At 41.3% G+C, this 21,683-nt stretch overlaps 1 protein-coding gene across 1 annotated transcript; it reads right to left on the reverse strand.

Moving 5' to 3' along the window:
* Positions 1–1,859: 1,859 nt before the first annotated feature.
* Positions 1,860–21,137, reverse strand: LOC129181974 (CD44 antigen-like). The gene is made up of 8 exons (XM_054777807.1): positions 20,757–21,137; positions 12,390–12,555; positions 7,962–8,104; positions 6,417–6,461; positions 4,827–5,204; positions 3,826–3,906; positions 3,643–3,721; positions 1,860–2,715 (listed from the first exon to the last, which is right to left on the reverse strand). Exons 1-8 carry the CDS (start codon positions 20,821–20,823, stop codon positions 2,508–2,510), a joined length of 1,167 nt encoding a protein of 388 aa, XP_054633782.1. The 5' UTR covers positions 20,824–21,137; the 3' UTR covers positions 1,860–2,507.
* Between the last annotated feature and the right edge of the window lie 546 nt (positions 21,138–21,683).

A 21,683-nucleotide genomic window follows, 5' to 3' on the forward strand; every position in this document is an offset into this window, starting at 1 on the left:
TACTCCGCCAGTGGCAAGTTGCTGCACAGCTCAAAATGTTAATGGATTCATTGACATTTTACAGAGTCTTTTTGATTTTCGCCGCAAAACGGGACAAAGAGCGTTTTCAGCTCAATACGGGACACGTGCTATTGTTTCTTTCTTCTCGGTTTTTTTTTCAAGGGACGGTTAACCTACCTGGTTGACAGTTTGGCTGACATCTGTATGATATTTGCTGCATTACTTCCTACCTAAGCACATGGCACACAACAAAAACTAGAGCAATGCAGTGGGCGATATAGGGCAGATGCTATGGGTGCAGTGGCCTCCAGGGGGCGCCAAAAAATTGGGGAAAAAAAATTCACCTTCAGAGTAATTATACTAAAACGAGTTATTCCTATGAAGTCTATGAAGCGCACATTGATTGAAATGTAAAGCCATGCCAAATTATTATTGCTACAAATGCTAACAAATCTGGCCTCATCGATTACCTTTGAACATAATTTTGCATATACAGGGGTTGTATAGCGTTCCCTCGCTACATCGGGGCTAACCTTTTGCGGATTCGCTGTTTTGCAGATTTTTTAAAATGCAATTTTGCATATTTTCTTAACAGCGTATGAAAGCACTTTGTGTTCTGCGTCCTTGTGGTGTATTTGAGCGATCTATCGGTGCTCTGTTGTTTGTGTCTGTTATTTTATTTACCAGTAGAGGGTGTTATATACAAATGTTGAAGACGTGTGCAGCTCCACCTGTATATGTGTTTAGGTGTCTGTACAATACAATACAATACAATACACATTAGGAACCCACACTAGGCAATAGCCGGCTAAATATAGAGCCACAACAGTCCTTATTGTCTTAGGGAGAACCCACCCATTGTGTTGTGCATCCTGATTGGCTGTAGACATTTGTCAATCAATCTCCTTTGTGCCGTTTCCAATAGGCGCTAGTAAACTAGCTAACTATGTGAGCTGCTTGCTAACCGCCAATAAACAATAGAAGGAGAAGAAGCAGCTAACTGGCTAAATGAATCTGCAGTTCAAGGAGTTGGACGAAGAGGAGAATGATGGCAGGCGACAGGGCGAGGCACAGTCGAAGTGAGTCACTTAATTTCTTGTGTCCAACCTAGCAGTTGGATCATCAAATTAAAACAAAATAAATTTGAACTTTGAGAGAACAAGAGAGAAATGTGAAAAGTGTACAAAGTGTATGGTGAGGGGTTTTACAGCCTTAAAACATGTGATCATTTCAAACAAATGAAGTTGGCTACTTCGCGGATTTCACTTATTGCGGACTATTTTGGGAACCCATCCCTGCGATAAACAAGGGAACACTATAAAGGTATTTTATATCGTTTTTGTATATAGTTATTACATAGTGTAACTGTAGCTTAATATATATAGGTGTTGCGTGTGTTATATGTAGGTGTTATTTCAATTGTTTGATGATATTGTATCTCAGATTGGTTTGTATTTATTTCTTAAATGAATAATTCTAATTAATTTCTTAACCATGACAATTTGTAAATGTGTGTAAATCGCTGATGGAAGGGGGCGCCATACAACCTCCTGTATGCCGCAGTGCTCAAAATGCCAGGTAAATGTATATGATGTTGCCAATTTAAGTTACAAATACTGTGCAACCACCCACAAAAGAAAGACTCAAACAGGAAGTGGTGACGTAATAGACTGAGTGATGTGTTTTACCATTGAGAGTGTCAGGAGAAAAAAAGGGTTAAAAATGTGTCAGTGAATGTTAGGTGTTAAGTTTAGTTATTTTGATGATGGTGCTTAAATCTTGATGACAAAAGTACGCACGTGTTCGTTTCATCCTCCAGATATGACCTGATATTTTATATCACCACGGTCAAAGACAAGTAAAGGGAAATGGCACATTCTTTTATTCAAAAGGGATACAAAGCTCGTCCTACCAGAATAACTGGCAGCTACTACAGCATGAGAATTTCAGAATAAAACTGTTATATACACAGACCAAGAAAGTCAATATAAATTAAAAAAAAAGTGGTATCTCCAGCTGTCTTTAAAAAACAAACTGTAGTCTACAGGAAATACACAAGATAACATTGTTAAGGATTGTTTCACTCATATTTTATATGACACAGGATTTTTCAGTCAATTTCATTGTCATGGTTTGGGTAGTGCCACATTTTGGCTGATGGGCGACTTTAAGCTCACTTCCATAAAAAATTAAAACATCCCACTTTTTTTTTTCTTTTTCACGCCCGTCCCCTTTGTCATAAACAAACATTACATGTACACAAAAACTGGCACACAACACACTCACAGCCTACGCATGCTTCCCCTCGTCACTATTATGGCAATGTGGACAAAACATGAGGGTCCATTACATTGCCTTGTCTATGTTTCTAAATTACACACACATCTATGTGCTAACATCCTCCCAGTGTGCATCCAGTGCTGACCACCAAAGCAATTAAGAACGCCACTCCCCCGCCCGCCCAGCTACCCGACCTCCTTCCCTCCTCTCTGCCTCCGCCCGCTTGCTCACGCCTCTTTATCAGCCGCCTCCTCTAGCGTGATGGCGGTGAACTCCTCTGTGTTCCCGTTCTCCTGGATCTTCTCCTTGTTCATGAGGGTCACCATTTCTTGCTCCCTCTCCTGGTCCTGGGAGCTGGATGCTGCAGCTCCTGCTGCTCCGTTTCCCTCGCTCCCTTTGGAGGTGATCATCAGGGTTTGCTTCTGGCCACACCAGCTGCAAGAGCCCAACCACATACATTTGCTGCCGTGTCTCTAAAAGTCATTGGGATTGCATAGCCTAGTTTACACACGCACGTATTTTGTCCCCGGAGTGGTACACGATTTTGCGTGCCAATATGTAAATTGACCGTAAACAGATGTGAAGTATGTGTAAACTGTACAGTGTGCAAAAAAACATTTTAAATGTTCAAAATTTGTGGCATGCATAATTTTGGTAAACTAGTCGTGAACGCAGCGCAACCTATTTGCAAACAATGCGGGTGGTGCGTATCAAACAGTGTCTTGTTCACACGAATGGGTTAACTTTACCACCACCTCTTGGAGCAAGTCTGGGGGATCTCCTTTGTGAATTTCTGTTAATAACTAATCACAATGCCCAAAGCGATGCCATCTAGTCAGCAATTCCCTCTCCCACATTGTCCTTGCCTTCGTTTTTTCTAGTTTCTGCCTCCATCCTGCTCTCTCCGCATTCTCTTTCTGCAGTTGCGAGATAATATACACTTATACACTCTCCTCTGCAGTTCATCATCTTGCAGGTCCCTTGCAAATAGAGGAATTAATGAAGCTGGGGTCATGCCTGCTGTTGTGTGGCGTCACGCGGGACAAAGCAGGAACAAAAAATGCCACGACTGTTTCACGGATGTGGGAAGTGGTGGTGACAATGCATACCCATGCGGGAACAGTGCACGTCCTGCGGACTATGTCGGACACTAGACGTAAACAGTACTTGACTTAGGTGTAAATAAGTTGTGCGGGAGTGTGGCATTTCGTGCCAATGCGCATCAATTTTGGTCACGAATTGCGTAAACTGGTCTTCAACCTTTTCAGGCGTGCCATCTAAAGGACAAACATCGCCACAGCCAATTACGGCACAATGCGGAGGCAAAATGCGTGCAAGTGGAAACACTGCTTATGTGAATACCTCTTTCTTTTAGCAACAGCAACACACACAAAGAGGATAGCAGCGACTGCCACAACAACCCCAAAGATAACCAGCCAGTCTGCAGGAAGATAACAAGGTCCATTAGGAATCATGAACAATGATTTGAATCACAAAAAATGGTCATTGACATCAGGGTTTTTGTGACACATCGTGGCTGCTCACTTGATGAGTCATTGCCCCCCTGCTGATCCGCCTGTGCTACCTCGTTCATCCTTTTCTTGCCATTAGGGGGTTGTTGTGCCGCTGCATGCCAATAACACAAAAGGTACATTTCAGTCACATTGCACTCAAAAACATGAATCAAGAGCAGATGATGACCTCAAAGTTAAAAAATAATATGTGCGTAGTGTTTTTACATTGTTACAAACTATATAAGGTCTTTTCAAGACTCAAGATAATTTTTATTGTCTTTTTTTATATGCATCAGCATATATAAAAAAGGAAATTCCACCCCCCTGACAAATTCAACAGGCGCAAGCTTATTATTTGGCACAACTTATTGTCTTTCAACTCTGTTAAAAGAAAGTTTAAAAAAGAAAGTATAAAACGCCCATTTATTAATTTGTTAAAAAAATTATTTGATGTATGTATGTATTTTGAATTCTTATTATTGTAAAGGAGTTCCATTCATTTTGTTAATCATAAAGATAACTTAAAGGTGGAGTGACAAACCATTTTTACCTAGTAAATATAATAACCGTTCTTGTCATTCTCGTTTCCCATAACTAATTAATAACTCCATTACAAACCATTCATTTTTACTGTAGAGCCTGCACTGGTTGTCCTTGTTTAGGGCTGCAGAAAAACAGTAACTGTTGATGTTGCTCTTTGTTGATCTCTATTCAATTATATTTCTGTAGCTTCTTTCAAAAAAAGAAATCTGTCTTATGTCTCATCTGACAGTCTTGGTTTAGACTTAAAACATTTAGTTTGTTGAATTTGCTAAGCTTGATTGTGTATGGGAACTCGGTGAAACACCAAGGGACATTATGTCTTGTCAAAGTAAACTCAGATCTCATTAATATGCTCCACCAGCTTTTTCTTTCTACTCTAACAGCCAACAATGGCTTTGACTACCTCTAGTAAGCCATTCATATGTGCGCGTTACATGATGAGGTGTTCGCTAAATGCATACTGTGTGTTTTTTCTGTATTCTAACTTACAGTCCGTTTTGGGATTTTCATTGTCAGGCTTCGTTTTCACATCCTCGTCCTTGTTATCCAGAGGTGGCTGTGTTTCGTGGGCCTCTCCGGTAGGGGCAACAGTCGGTAGTGTTTCCCCCTCAGAGGGGGGTGGCTGCATACCGGATCCAGTGGGCTGATCCAAGTCTCCAGGAGACAGGGTGAAGAGGTTACTGACTTTGTCACCCCATTCAAGCGAACTTTCTTCCACTGCAGGTGGCATGGAGGCTGCCATGGGTTCAGGCGTGGTTCTGGTAGCCAGCGAAGTCATTTCAGTTACTCCAGCAGAACGTTCTCCACCAGAGGGCTCTGATTCCCCTGCAGGGGACACCTGCAGCCCTGGCTCCATGGAGGTTTTGTCTGACAGTGGAGAAGAAAGGTTCATGTACACATTCTAGTAATGGTTGCCTGATTGAGCCTGAAGGTTTTGTCTTTCCTCATGGATTGGTTTCATTACACATTACGTATTAGCATTAGAGATGCTCGATATTGGCTTTCTTTCCGATACTCAATATTGTCCAGCACTTCATTACCAATACCAATGTCAACCAATACCGATATAGGCAGCAGATTTTCCCTCAAAGTAAGTTTCTGTCATGCCCCCACTGGAGAGACAGAAATGTTTTCGCCCCCCCCCCCAATTTAAAATACAATTTGAAATGAACTCAAAACTGAAATGAGCGAAATGCAACAAAATGAAGAACAGTGAAGCATACAAGCGGATTTAAGTGTCAAATTGCATGCTGGGTACAACAAATTCATTCATGTTGGCAGGTTTGCACTAATACTGAAAGTCCTCCCTGCCTCTCAGACGCCCCCTGACAGATCACCGCGCTCCCCCATGCTTTGAGAAGCACTGGTTTAGTTTGCCCTTGGTCATTCACTGCTTTGTGCGCTTATTTTGGTTTTCTACTTCGTGTTTGCTCCCGGAAAGCACATGCAGACGTACCTTTTTCTCATTACAATATGCGCAAAGGGCAAAACGTTACACTTTATAGTCATTGCAAATTGAATATTTACAATCCGAAGGCAAAACTTGGAAATAATTCCAGACCACGGATATACTGAGCTTGTTGGTCTGTACGTCATCACTTGGGCCAATATCTTTATTGTTATCAATATTGTCATCGACTTCTTTGAGTAGTGTGCAGTAAAATGATAAGACAATCATGTCATGGTGTGCTGTATGTCCATTTCTTAGCTATTTATCTACAGACAGTCATGATAGTGGTATGAATCTGCAGAGGGGCACTCCGGAACAAAAGGTTTTGTTAGTTTATTGCAAACTACTGAAGTTTATAAACTGCAAATACATTTATGAGACATACTGCATGAGAGATTGCAGCTAAAACCAAGAGGAAGAGAAGGCCTTGACAATAGAGATGAGATCATTTTCATGGCTGAAAGGTTCAACTTGTCAAAACAATTTGAAGTAGATTTATGTTATATCAGTAGAGGAAATGTTTTAATTATTTCAGATTCTTGAAATAATTCAGTGGAAATGTTTTTAAAGAGTTGGGAAGCCTTTGGGTGTATCTCAAAAAGGTGCATCAATGGTAGTGTATTGCTCACCTTGACTTCTGTCAAACGCCTTATCACAGTTCTTCTCAGGCCCCGCTGGTATGTGGACAGAAAACAACAAAGATAAAAACTGAGAAGTGGATAACGGTTAGCCAGAGAGAGGCAGACTATCAATATGTGAAGAATTCTGCTAATAAAGTCATGGCTAAATAACTCAACTAAATGGATGACACCACACTCACAAGATGAAACCATACACGATCGTCGGGTCCACGAGAACGAGATGAGATTCAACATTAATTTTTAAAAAGTACAATGAAAAAATATAACGAGACAAACTTTTTCAGTTAAGCGAGTCACAAAACAATGCAGGTGCATTTTGAAATGTTTATTGTCCCACAAATTGGAGCGAAACGTCAATTGTCAACATTTTTTCAGACCAAATAAACCACTCTAATGGTAACATACTGTATAATCATAATAATGCACCATTTAATATGTTGTCTTTCACTCTGTAAAGTTGCAGACTTGGTGTTTGTGACATTATTTGTCTCACAGGCAATTTGTACTGTCGGTCACATGCTGGCTTTCCAATAGTGGTGTCAGCATTAATAGTTCCTTTTGATATTTACAATAAAAAAACAATTTATAATGGAAAAAAACAATGTACGTATATTTAAAAAATAATCTTTGTGTTTTTATTAGATATTAGCATCAGCATTTTAGCTTTTTCTGGTTATATTGTGTGTTTTTGCTCTGTTTTTCCACTTTTGCTGGGTGTTTGTTTATTTAATTTCTGCAAATGAGCCACGTTCCATAGATGGCCCCTGCGCTACACTGTGGACATCCTTGCATGTTTTGCCAGCAAGGCGAGGTGTTGCCAGGTGATGGAGGAGTGTATCCAAGCTCTGCTTTCTTGGATCTGTCGCTGGTTCAGGGTTGGACTGCATTGTGGAGGGGTTTAAGGGGTTTAAGAAGGTGGCGCTCCGACTGCAGCTCTCCTGCGCGGCAGATACTTCACTTTTTTCGACCGCTCATTTGTATTTAATGAACAAATTAATGCAGGATGTAAAAAACACTTCCCGTCTTTCACTAATGCGCACCCCTACTCGCTAAATATGGCAATCATGTTGCTAAATTGTCAACAAGGATCTCTTCTACATATGAGGTCTGTTAAGAAGTTACAGAACCGCTTGATGATTAAGAGCGCAGACGAGTCCTAACATATGCGTGTTGTGATCTGACAAATCTTAAGTAAATTTGATTACCTGTAGAATTACTACAGATTCTGGTTTGACATTAGCATGGAACACGTCACTGAACACGTCAGTGAACTCGTCACTTGCTGACGCTGACAACACCAAGGTAGGTTGGACTGCAAGGTGTGCGTAATAACGCCTCATGCACTTGCTACTTCCTTATTATTGTATTGTCATTGTATTCATGGTAGCGATGCCATAGTTCACAGTCTGATTGGCCTCTGGCGGCCAAGTTCTCGCATGATAAATTTCCTCCAAATGAGAAATCTCGTCATGTTTTAATCACGGGGTGTCACGTAATCTTGTGACACCCCTATTGATTTGCCTATAAACAAACCTGTATCATCGAAGCAGTAGGCATCAAAAGGTTCTTCTAGGTCTTCACGAGGATCGATGATGAAACCAGTGGCGTTCATTGCACAGTTTTCATGGTGTGTGTGTCTAAGAATGGAAATGCTCATGTTGCTGATCCAGCCATTCCTGAAAGGAGAAACATTTCATGTGTTACGTTTGTTTTGCTGGATTCTGCCATATGCATGTATAAGACGATTTTATGAATTTTACAGAGGGACACATGAGTAGAGTGATAAAACATCCTGTTTTCGCATTCTGTCCTTGCGCTCCTGTTTTTTGTTTTTTTTTAGAAAGTGATAAAAATCTCCTGGTTTTCATTGTTTTTCATTGTATTATGGCACTCTGCAGCATATCACGTAATCCCAGAAAAATAGCTGGATTTCCAAATATGGATATTATGATTTGATATTGTTTATTGTTTAGTTATTTATTTGTCCACTAAGACTTAAAAAGACTACTGTATTGTTTTCTTACAGGCCAATTTTATGTGATACAGAAAATATATTATTTGTATCATTAATTCATTTCTGAGAATTTTAAGTTATTTTTGCACCATTGGAATAAAGGAGATATTATTTTAGGAATAACAACATATGCAACCACTGGGAAGCTGAATTTGTGTCTTTGTTCACAGACCGGGGTGGCATGGCTCTGGTGATAAAGTGGTCTTCTCTCAGCCTGAAGGTTTCTGGTTTGAGTTTCAGCCTTGGCGGTCTGTAGGGGGAAGGACTAGCAGTAGGCTGCCAGGCGGTCCCTGCTGCCTGCTGGTGTGCTGTCTGCCCCAGGGGGCGGGGGTTGGTAGGGGATGGTGCCCTCTGGTGGGCTCTGCCGTGTGGTGCTTGCTTCTCGGTCCCTCCTTGTCGCTTTGGGTTTGCGTGCTCCGTGGGCGTGGTCCTGCTCCATTCTGCACGGGGCCCCGTCCTCTTGGGGTCAATATAGTGTAGACCCTTGGGTTGCCGGGGTGGTGTGTGTGTGTGTCGCTTTGGCCACGGTTCCTGCTGTCGGGGCTGCCTCGGGGCACGTGGCTGGTCTGTGGTGTGCGGTGGTTTGGAGGTGCTGCTGTGGGCTTTGTCACCGGTGGGAGCTCTTGTGTATGGGGGTGCCGGAGGGGCCTTTTCTGGGGGATAGTGTTGGGGTGGAGGTGGGTCTTGGGAGGGGGCTGTCGCGGTCCTTTGGACAATGATCCAAAACACACCAGCAAGTCCACCTCTGATGGCTGAAGAAAAACAAAATGGAGACTTTGGAGTGGCCTCGTCAAAGTCCTGACCTGAATCCTATTGAGATGCTGTGGCGTGACCTTAAAAAGGCAGTTCATGCTGGAAAATCCTCCAAAGTGGCTGAATTACAACAATTCTGCAAAGATGAGTGGGCCAAAATTCCTCCACAGCGCTGTAAGAGACTCATTGCAAGTTATCACAAATGCTTGATTGCAGTTGTTGCTGCTAAAGGTGGCCCAGCCACTTATTAGCTTTAGGGGGCAATCGCTTTTTCACACAGGTCCATGTAGGTTCTCTCCCTTAATAATACAAAGTTGCATTTAAAAACTGCATTTTGTGTTCAGTTGTGTTGTCATTGATGAATATTTAAATGTTTGATGACCTGAAACATTTAAGTGTGACAAACGTGCAAAAAAACAAAAAAAATGAAATCAGGAAACTTTTCAAGGCAAGTGAGAGTCATCCACTGCAAGAACTCACCACATCCTCTTCTTCAAACCGCTCACTAACGTGGCCTCGTTGGACCACACCCGCTTTCTAAATGTGTCTTAAATCTGTTCTTAACAAAGAGATTCGCAACAAGGACATGCCCCGTCAGAGCCATGAGATGACACTGTTCTTTCTTTCCAGCATGTTCTGTCTATTGTAGCACTATACTACTACAGCAATACATTAGAATCCACAACATTCCAAACATGTTTCTCATGAAACTAAACCTTTTTTTTGTCATATTTTAACTTGATTTTTTTAATTCTATGACTTTTTTATCTTACTATGGCGCAAGTACTCCTTTGTGGTATACCACATTATTGTTGATAAAGTAAATCAAATAGAAAACACTACTTTTCCTGGTATGTCACCTACACTTGAGTTTAGTAAGTCACCATTTTTACAAAATAAAACACCAGAGGTATAACATTTATAAAAACCTGGCAACAGTGTTATGCATAGCTGTGGTGCGGTGGTGCCGGTGACTAATGTAACCGCAACAGTGAACACATTTCACAGGGATCGCATTTTATGAGACCCAAAATTTAAAAAAAAAAAAAAAGGACAGGAAAACAAGGACACTAAACAAAACTCGGGCAATGACATGATATTAACTGACAAGGAACAAACAGGGACTGAAACGAAACAGGGGAAGAATTAATTGTGAATTGCAACCACTGGAGTCAGTCCCTCCACTTCAGCTACTGTATGGAGCCAAGATGGCGATGATAGAGGGTGGTTAGGCTCCATTGCTTATCTCTCACCATTTGGGGCGTGTTGAGTGCAACATCCGGGTAATGGCCTTGTGGTCTCCAAAAGTGTTGTAATTCTGACGCCAACTCCTTTATTTTTTGCTGTAGACTGAAAACATTTAGGTTTGACATTTTAAAAAATGAACACGAGAACCGAGAGCAGCATTTCAGCTTTTATTTCCAGGTATTTATATCTGTGTTGAGTGCACAGCTTAGAAGATATCACCTCTTATTTGAACACGGCAATTTTTCATGTGAGCAAAAGTATTGGAACATGTGACTGACAGGTGTGTTCTGTTGCCCAGGTGTGTCGTCAATCACATTGCTTATTCAATCAATAAATACCACTGAATCTTCTTCTTCTTGCTCATGGGTGGTTTCGATCTTCTGGTGTAGCCATTGTTCATAAAGTCTTCTATGAACAATAGATAGTGATAGATGCACTTCTGCCCTCTGCAGGCTGTTGCTGATGTCACTAAGAGTTGTTTCAGGGTCTTTCTTTACTCTTTCTTTACCTTACTCTATCTGTTCTATGTCTGTTACTTAGCATACCAAAGGTTTATTTCTTTCGGGACATCCAAAACGGTTGTACTGGCTATGACCAATTTTATGCAAGAGATCTGATTCATTTTCCATCTTCTGTCAAATTCACAATTCCTTTTTCACCGTTCTCTGGTTGGCATGTTGTCTCCAAATGTAAAAGCAGTCTACACAGGCAAAACCTATCCCAGCCAATCTGAAACTGAGACATTCAGCGTTATTTATTGTTTGAATCGGACACACTTGGGGAACAAAAGAAACACATGTGTTGGTCACATGTTCCAATACTGATGCTCACATAAAAAATGGTTGGGTTCAAAAGGTGCTAACTTCTAAGTTGTGCATCAGTTCCAGATGTAAATACTTGGAAATATTCCAACTTAAGGAGGGCACTGTAAGTGTGTTCATACTGAGAAGTACGGTGTAATGCAGTGCACTGCCATTACCCGGATGTTGCACTCAACAAACCCCAAATGGTGAGTGTGCAGTAATGGAACCTAACCACCCTACATCATCGTCATCCTGGTTACATAACAGAAGCGAGGGGGCTAACGCAAGTACAGTCGTCCCACGTTTATTGTGGTTAATTTTGTTCCAGACCGGACTACGATCAGTGAACTAGCATTCAATATTAATACATGGAATACTTTTACAGTTAAATCATAGAAAACCTGTTTATGACCTTCTAAATAAGATTACCATTTTTAGAGCCCTGTAGACATGAAATAACACCCCTATAGTCATCTTTACACTTTTATTATTCTTTATTTACAACACATTACTCAACTGTAATGTGCAGGCTATGGGATCACTGCAGGGACACAAGAGACAGCTTCCGCATTAAACATAGCATGCTGCCAAGCTGACTAGTTAGCCTCCAATTTATTTATTCTAAACTTCAGAAAGGGTTTCAAATGGAGTGGGGAAGAAGGACAAAGTAAAAAGCCCAAAATGTACCACTTCCACACGGAATGGGAGGATAACTTTTTTTCACTCTCATGTCGGACACGACATGGCTGACTGCATGCGGTGTTAAAGTATGCATTGTCTCATTAATGGAACTAATAACTGATGTCTAGTGACCAGACTACTAGATGACATGTCTTTCCTTATTTTTTGACTAATAGTTCATCGTCAACCACAAAACAGATGTCATCTATGAGTTAATTAATGTTTGAAAAAATGGGATATATTGAGGGAGTGATGTTCAAACCGTGATGCAGCAAGGGACAACTGCATTGCGTTGGACAACTGTGTTGCAATTCACAATAAGGAGAGAAGAAGAAGAAGAGGCAGAAGAGGAAGGAGATAAATATTGCGACCGTCATTTCCGGTAAGTGCGCAATGACAGCAGTTGATTTGGGACAGCACTACACGGTAAAAATTTCTCACAGTAGCAAAGTAAAAATGTACCTGCAGGTTTCCATGTCTTTATCGAAGGCCTGTTGGACTTGGTCTGGACTTGCCATGGTGCTCTCCAGTTGCTTGCAAACCTTTTCAGCATTGTCAAAGGTCAGAGAATAACGATGTTCTCCCTCGACAAGGAACACTCCAGCATAGCTGCAGCTGCGAGAATTGACTACAGGGGAAGAAGCACAAAGAACAGTATTCATAGTCAACGTATTTTATTTAAAATAAGGAGGAATGAAGAAAGCAAAGAACAGGAAGCAGCAACTCATTTTCAATATTTTGTAATATTGCATTTCTTTTTAACTTGTTTGCAATAGAGTACATGGATCTATCCCATGCCTGGAAACCTGTCACATGGATAATATGCAAATAAGTGATTTGATACAGCCATGACGTGTTCAATGGATTTATGCTTGTGTTTGACATGAGACAATGTTAGCATGGGGAGAAGAATGGAAGAATCATGTGTCTGCAGTGTAGAGCCTCTGGCACCGACACACACACACACACACATGCACGCACACACGCATGGACACACACACACACACACACACACACACATACCACCACTGACAGAGCAGATCATTGTTTTATTCGCCTTTATTTTAAGACACTAGGCAATAGTAGCTTGATTGTCAGAATAATTAAACGGCTAAAGTGACAAAAAGCCTTGACCAGGATGTGGGAAGTGGGAACTGAATTCCACCAAAAATCAAAAATGAATAGTCCTGTATGTCAAGCAAGTGAATAAAATGAAAGACCAGAGAGCAGAACGTGGCCACATTGATCACACTGAGCTCTAAGGGACTTTCCCAATAAGCAGGTGAAAGTGAACTTGAGAAACGCCACTTCGTTGGGAAATACCAAACAATATACGATGGGCAACTGTAACTTATTCACCATTGTATTTCATCTTCTCCTTGTTAATAAGCCAAAAGCTTAGTCAGTCATTCAAAATGTAATGACTGCTGTTAAATATTCCCTGCAATTGCAGCAAAATCTTCTAATCCACATGTCACCTAGATTATAAAACATTTAAGTTTCAGTGCATACAGTGGGGTGAAAAAGTGTTTGCCGTCTTCCGGATTTATTTTTTGCATGTTTGTCACACTTAAATGTTTCGGATTCAGGTCAGGACTTTGACTAGGCACTCCAAAGTCTTCGTTTTGTTTTTCTTTCCATTCAGAGGTGGACTTGCTGCAGTGTTTTGGATTATTGTCCTGTTGCAGAACCCATGTTGGTTTCAGCTCGAGGTCACGAACAGATGGTTCCATTTATCACAGCACGTCTTCCACATCCTGAAGCAGCAAAAAAACGCCAGACCATCACACTACCACCACCATATCTTACTGTTGGCATGATGTTCTTTTTCTGAAATGCATTGTTACTTGTACGCCAGGTGTAATGGGACAGACACCTTACAAAAAGTTCAACTTTTGTCTCGTCACACCACAGAGTATTTTCCCAAAGTTGTTGGAGATCATCAAGATGTTTTCTAGCAAAATTGAGATGAGTCCATGTTTTTTGGTTCAGCAGTGGTTTTTGTCTTGGAAGGCAGGCCGTTTTTATGGTGGAGTCATGAAAACTAACCTTAACTGAAGCAAGTGAGGTCTGCAGTTCTTTGGATGCTGTTGTGGGGTCTTTTGTGACCCCCTGGATGAGTCGTTGCTGCACTCTTGGGGTAATTTTGAATGACTGGCCACTCCTGGGAAGGTTCACCACTGTTCCATGTTTTCACCATTTGTGGATAATGGCTCTCACTGTGGTTTGCTGGAGTCCCCGAGCTTCAGAAATGGCTTTACAACCTTTTCCAATCACTTTTTCACACAGGGCCATGTAGGTTTTTTCTCTCCCTTAATAATAAATTTAATTTAAAAAATACATTTTGTGTTGAGTTGTGCTGTCATTGACTTTGATGATCTGAAACATTTAAATGCGTGACAAAAAAAAAAAAAGAAATCAGGAAGGGGGCACACACTTTTCACACCACTCTATATGAATGCATTCTGTATTCTGTGAACCTCATCTTATAAATAACACGCCACAAACCCACAAACGCCATGAACAATGACGCAGTGGAAACTTGTACTGTTTGGTGATTGTGAAACTCTGATACCATGGCAACCAGTGAATCACAATACTGCTGCTTAGATTGCTCATCTCAGAAAAGACCAAAATGTAGTCAGTCATTCAAAAAGGGCAAGGAAAAATGCATAAAACTTTTACATTTTATTTTTATCCATTTTTAAGGGTCAATGTCACACAAATGAAACGTGGATATGCATTAGAGCAGTCAGTGTGCAGCTATAGATTTACTGCTCACTGAAAATCAGTCAAACACAAAGCCATTAGCAATACCTAGTTTGAGCGCCATTGTTATCCTACTACTATTGACCATGGAATTTGTCTGAACTGCACAGGTTGTTCATGAAATCCTCTTTCACTCCTCCATGCACTCCTGTACCTTTGCTTCAGGATGCACAGGTGCTCAATTAAATGAATCAAATCAGGGGTATCCAAACTTACTTTTTCTCCATACATTACACCCTTGTGCCCTTTTTTTTTTTACTGTTGTTTTTTTTTTAGCAATTGTCATTTTAGAATGTGCAGCAGCCCAATGAAAAATTTGGAGCAGGCCGCAAATGGCCCTGAATGAAATGATCATTCATAAAAATGTAAATTATGTAGGAACAATTCATTATTCATTTCTTGAAGGAATTGAAGCAAAATGGCACTACTTGGATGAAAGAGTACAGAGTACACATCTCTGCTAAACTCAGGCACAGGTCATAGGCCACAATTATTCTGCGCCATACAACAAGTGCCCTATTTTAAATATACATCCTGTGTGTAAAATATCATTTGTAATTAATCTGTCACTTTTTTGGAAATTGCATTCTGGCACTCAAAGCGGCGGTTGGTGTGCAGTTGGGCAACGAGGGTCTGTGCCAATATTGCGGTGAGTGGCAGTTTTCTACAGCCATTCAGCACCCCCCCCCCCCCCCCCCCCCCCAACCACCACCCACCCCTCCCACACACACATGCATACACACACCTGACAGAAGCTTAATTCATGGTGCCACATGGCACAGTGTCCCAGCAAGTGTAGGCTGCAAAACAACTCAGAAGTTGCGGCCTTGCAAAACCAGCCAAAAGGATCAAAGAGAGCAACAACTGCAAAAAGGGGACCGTTAGTATGCAGAAGGGGCGGTCATGGGGGTCTTTGTGAAGCCCGAAAGCCTACCATCCTGAGGCAGTGACTGCTCCAAAGCTTTTATTGTCACATCATAGAGACGAAAGCAAGGAAAATGCTAATTCTGCATGTCTAAAGACTAAAAGAAAGAATTTGTTGACATTAAAAAACATTTAATTGTGGAAGTAACAGACCACCTGAACGCTCCTACTCTTACTTCACTTTCTCTCCCGTTCCGATTGTTACGTCTCATTATTCTTTGTTTGTCTTCACCATCTCAGTCATAAAGAACAAATTAGGCCATGCAGGTGCACAAACGCTAACACTCACTAAAAAAACACACACACAAACATGGCGTGAGGATCTCAGTTCTGTGGCGCCATGATACAGCATGGAGGCAACCAGTAGGCCAAGCACCTTCATGTCAAGATTAACACACGACATTGGGGATTTTTTTTTTTTTTATCTGATCATTCTACCGATAATGTCCGAATTAAAGTCTGAGCAAGCATGTCATGCTCAAACAGGCACATTCTTGTCAAGCAAACATCAGTTTTCATCTGCTGGTTGAGAACCAGGCCTCATGCCGTTACCATCACTCCAACAGCGCTCCACTATCTTTCATCATCACACCTCACTGAAACTGCTCTGTCAGCAGCCATGTCCTACCACTCACAACAAAGAGGTGAAATGTGAGATCTTTGTGCAAATGCGTTTGGTGTGCTCCAGCACGTACACACACTCACATGCGGCATCGCCTGAAGGTCACAAGGAGTGTCACTCCCAACTATTCCATACACATCTAATGTGTTCATAATAGGTGGTGGTATACAGTGGCGCCTCTGTTTTTGTTATTAATTTGTTCCAAAAGGTCAGACAAAAACTGACACAAAGCACAAAAAACCAAAGCAATTTGTCCCATAGGAAATAGAGTAGTACCTCCTTTATCGTGGTTATTTGGTTGCAGACCCCAGCATGATAAGTATGTTTCCTTCTTTATAAATGGAATATTTTCATAATTTGAGCATAGAAAACTTGTTTATGACCTTCTGAATGCATTTTATCACATTATTAGAGCCCTTTAGACTTGAAAGAACACCCCTATAGTCACCTTTACATTCATATTGCACAAAATAGTAGATATAATCAGAGAAAATAAGCCATTTAATACATAAATATAACTCGTGCTCATGTGTGTCACAGTGAATGTGTTCCGTGTGGAAGACAGGAAGTGACGTTGGGGATTCAGAGTTGAGTTTTAGCTTGTGGGTTATGGCTGCAACAGCAGCCTTACGATTATTATTCGGATTATGATTTTACTATTATTGTGCTTGTGAGATCATTTAAAACTGCAATAAAAGCCTGTTGTTCTGGTCAAGTCTGGTGCTTCTCTCACCAAACTATTACTGACACCTAGTGACCAATGTAGAAGACTACATTCCCAATTTGAATGCATCTTCTTAATTCCTTGTATTTGCAATTGAGTTTGTTTAATCAGTTTTATGCTTGGAAATGCTTAATTTAAGCAAAAAAACCCAGAAGATGTGCTTAACTATGCATATTTATAAATTAACAGGCCATATTCAAAGACAAAACATCATGATTTATTTATTATTTAACTTTTGAACAGTGATAGAGTGAAGCCGCGAAATTTGGACTGCACTGTGGCAAGGGAGCGACTGTAATATAAATCCTATTAATCCATTCCAGACACCCAAAATATCAAAAAAATACATTTTATAGAGAATAAATCTAGTTTTACGTGCAGTAAACAATGTGAAATAATGATAATAATAATAACAATATATATTATAATGTACATTTAATTTATCCTTTTACTTTTACCTTTATTGAAGACTCTTGTTAGCAAAGACAGCGAGGAGCGGAGAGGGTGGGGAGAGCGAAGAGGGGATCCACGCCAAGAACTTACCGACATTGATCGTTTGCGATGCTCTATCACAACATCAACTTCCTTGAGTTCTTCTTTCTTTGCCAGGATGGAACTTGTTGTTGATTCAGCAAACAGACTAGTTTGTGTAACATTCTAATTTGAATTTGCCAAATGAATGTGCCTTGCAGGATACCACAGTACTGCGTGAACTAAGTATTTGGTGTTGCATGTGTGATCCAATATGGCCGAATAAACAAACTGGCAGTAGTCTGTCCACATCTTTATACATACCACAAGATTTAACATACGAGAGGCTAAAAAACAATGTGTCACACTCAGTATTGTAAGATAACCGAGACATTTTATGAGAACCGAGGCAAAATATGGGTGAAAATTTAAGTCGAGAAACAAATCATACAAAAAGTGTAGTGTTCGAAAATCGAGGTTTGACTGTGCAACACTGTAAAACTGCAACCCAACTGTTTGCAGTGACAGAAATTGTTTCTCAAAAAGCGCACTTTCTCTACTGGTCCTTATTTCTAGGGACGAGCCGGATACTCGGTTTAGTCGAGTATCCGTTACGGAAAATGCATTTTTGCCGAGTATGAGCATGAAACTAGTACAGCTCGCCATTATCCATAAGCGTGATGAAGGAAAATCCTCATTGGGTAACTACTTATGTATTCTCTCTTCACACTCGGTGATTGGCCAGTCACACACAGCGGCCGCCCCTCCCTAGACAGATTCCTCCAGCCAGATTCCTCCAGTTTTTCACACACAGACACAATACAGACAGTGACTCTCTGCTTGCTTGGTTCGACTCCAGCTCATGTTCTCTGTTTCGCTATATTTCATTTTGTATGATATTTAAAGTTAGTTGGTAGACTTGTTTTAGTAAGTACATGGTGCATTGGACAAGACAGACCTGTAAACGGATCGTGTTGCGTCGGTCACTGCCGGTGTTTTTGTTTTTTTCTCTCGTCTGCTTGCTTCGAATTTGGCTGGTGATATAAAGTCATTTGGAAAACTTTCCTCGTAGTACTGAACGCGGTGCTTTTGAGAAAACTACAGTGAACAAGGCTGACAGATGACTTCCCTGTTTGCCATCACTGGATGTCTGCATGAATCACCAACTTCAAACAAACCATTAATATATAATAAATAATAAAGTCTTGCAGATCATTTACACACGTGCACGGTACACATATCACTGAATAATTAATAAATATAGCAAATTCTGATCAATCCATGTCAATTTCAGACTTAATAATGTACTGACTTAAGCCCCACCCATGTTTTATTAAACCACACCCACTTCCAGTTTATGCCCGCCCCCACTCCGCGTACACATAGGATACAGATAATTTAGATGTGTAAACAGATACAGATATAGACTGTGGTGTACTCGCTCATCCCTACTTATTTCCTGCCATCAATAGTTCCTGTTGCTGAAAGTGGTTCGTGGGTGATCTTGCAGAATAGCAAAGGGTACTGCAAATATTTCCTACTGTTGGTGAAAGATGAACAACCACTGCCAAAAAAACCCATAAACTGGCATAAACTCAACACACAATTCAGTGGACAATACCTACAAAAACTAATGACAACCAATACATGAATTGTACCAAAAACTAAACAAAATTAACAGTCAAATGGGTATTACGTCAAATTGATTTGATATACTGTAGCACTGAGTCTCTTAGACCAGATGTAAACACAGGCGAACCTGACGTTGTAGTGAGTAAACAGCACGTCCCTAAACCAGGAGCCAACTTTGGACAAAGTCCAGTTTTTGCTCTCTGCTTCTCTTTGCTGGTCTAAGCTGGTCGCACTCAAGCTCCAGCACACACGGTACATTTGCATGTCTAGTTGGGCAAATCCCTGAATTTGTTAACAAGCTGGCTCCGGAAAAAATATAAGTAAAAACTCACCACACAATACCAAAAATGAAGCTCTCGGACTAGGAGGAAGTCATAAATCTAGACACGGTCATGCAGATCTCAAGGGCAACATGGTGAAGGACGCAAACACATGGTCAAGGAGAAAAGCCCTCATTGTTAAGGTCTGGTTCCAGCCAAGTGTGGCTCGACCAAACCTAATTTTCACATATGATAAAGAAGAGGTCATTTTTAGCGGCTGGCTTGGTGGAGGATGTGGTTTGTGAATGAGGTAGCAGCTTCAAACAGAATGATTCACGTTGGTTATGCAGAAGGTTGATGAACACTTCCTCTATAGCAGGAGTCACCAACGTGGTGCCCGCAGGCACCAGGTAGCCCCCCAAAAATGAGTAGCTCTTGGCCATTTTCATTTTGTAAAAGTAGCTCTCACAAGGAAAAACATTGGTGACCCCTGCTCGATAGTAACTGACACTGACATGGCTTTGCATTGTTTCTTCGCAATAAAACATGATATACTGTATAGGCAGTCCAGGAAATAGCACACATGACCCACTGCTAAACATTAGTGGGCATTGCTGGACAATCCTTTCTTGAATTTTGGGATTACATGGACATAAAGACACAAAAGCGTGCAACTCCCTGGAAAAGCTTGATCCCACCCACACTCATAGACGCTGTCTCGGGGTAACCTCTTATTTTCCTTCAAATAAGGACTCATTTGGAGAGGTTGATGCTCAGTGCTGTGGCGTCTTTGTGCCAGAGGGAGTCTTTGTGAACAACCTGACAACCACCTCCTCTGGGACCAAGCCAGATGCACCCAGACCTGTTTGATTCTGGCACCAAGTTCACCTCCAGAGATGTATCGCTCAGGGCAACAAATGCAATCAAAGCCAAACTGCAAGAGCACATGTAATAGAGAAGAAAAGAGTGACATTGGAGGGAGGAGAGCTACTGAAAAAACCCTTTGTGACAGAGGGTAAAGCATTCTAATGTGTGCTTTCTGCATTAAGATGAAAAAGCTTGTGTGTGTGCCTCTGAAAGCTACACTTAACATCCACGTTAAATCATACATTTTACCGCCTGGCACATGAGCTTGTGTTAGACACAGACTCAGCGAAAAAGGATTTTCTTTGTGTCTGTCAGGAGTCTCAGACTGCCAGACATGAGGCTGTCTGCACCGGTGTGTAGCACACACACACACACATGTTCTCGCCGGCATCCACTCATTCATTCAGCAGACCATCTCTTTTGCTTTTAGAAAAGAATTTAGACATTTGGTACTAATGTGCCAACACTGGCAAGTGAGGTGAGCAAAAATGGAACAGAATAAGCCTTAAGGACCTATGATCTTAAACAAAGAGCACTAGAAGAAGGTATGGTCTCCTCACCTTGAAGTTGTTCTGATCTGCAGGAGGCCAGGAGTCCTAAGCTAACCCCCAAGAGAAGAGTCCACATCCTGAGTAAACCTCGTCTGAAGATGGATAGGAGGTAAAGGTGTGTATGAGCTCTCCGTCCTTCAGCCAGGAGAGAGTAAATGAGTGTGAAAGCTTCCTGTGTGAAAAGGAGCTGCTGTGCGTGTGTGTGTTGGCAGCTGGAGAGCACTCAGACTTTGCAAACTTTTCTTTTCTGTCTACAAACCACAGCAGCTGCCGGCACCCACGCAAGAAGAGGAAGAGCATGCGAGCACACACCCTCTGCCTCTCCCACATTCGCCCCACCTCTCTGCTTCCACCGCTCGTCCTCTGCCTGCTTGCACAGTTTGGAATGAATGAAGATGAAGGTGATCTCTCCCTCTCATCTGGCTGCCTGTCTACCTCCTCCTTCCTCTGTTCCCCTCCTTCCTCTTTTCAGACACCAACAGTTTCAGTGTGCCCATCTGGTCTTTTGTTCACTCCTCACTTCATATTCAATTCATCCAATTTTCCTGTCTCTGCTCGCTTTCATTGCATCTCAGTGTGATCTGGAGGCACCAATAGGAGCAGGTCACATCCATTTCACAGGCACGCTCTTCATCTTAGGAAGACATAAGACATAAGAACTAATGACAGAAGAAAACTGAAATACAACTAAATACTTGGACAAAAGTATTGGGACACATATCGCACAGGGTCAGGCGAAATGATCTGACACATTTGTAGGTTAAATAAAAGGCAAATAAAGTAAAGAAACAAGAAAGTGTTTTTATTTTCAAAAGGTACATGTAATGCCATTTTTTTTCATATAGTGCCATTTTGCTTTGTTTCTGTATAATGCCATTGTTTTTCGTTTCTTTTTCAGTTGCTGCCATGAATTGGACTGGTGAGCAGGGCGCTTTC

This window comes from Dunckerocampus dactyliophorus, chromosome 5, assembly GCF_027744805.1.
Source record: "Dunckerocampus dactyliophorus isolate RoL2022-P2 chromosome 5, RoL_Ddac_1.1, whole genome shotgun sequence".
Lineage (NCBI taxonomy): Eukaryota > Metazoa > Chordata > Actinopteri > Syngnathiformes > Syngnathidae > Dunckerocampus > Dunckerocampus dactyliophorus.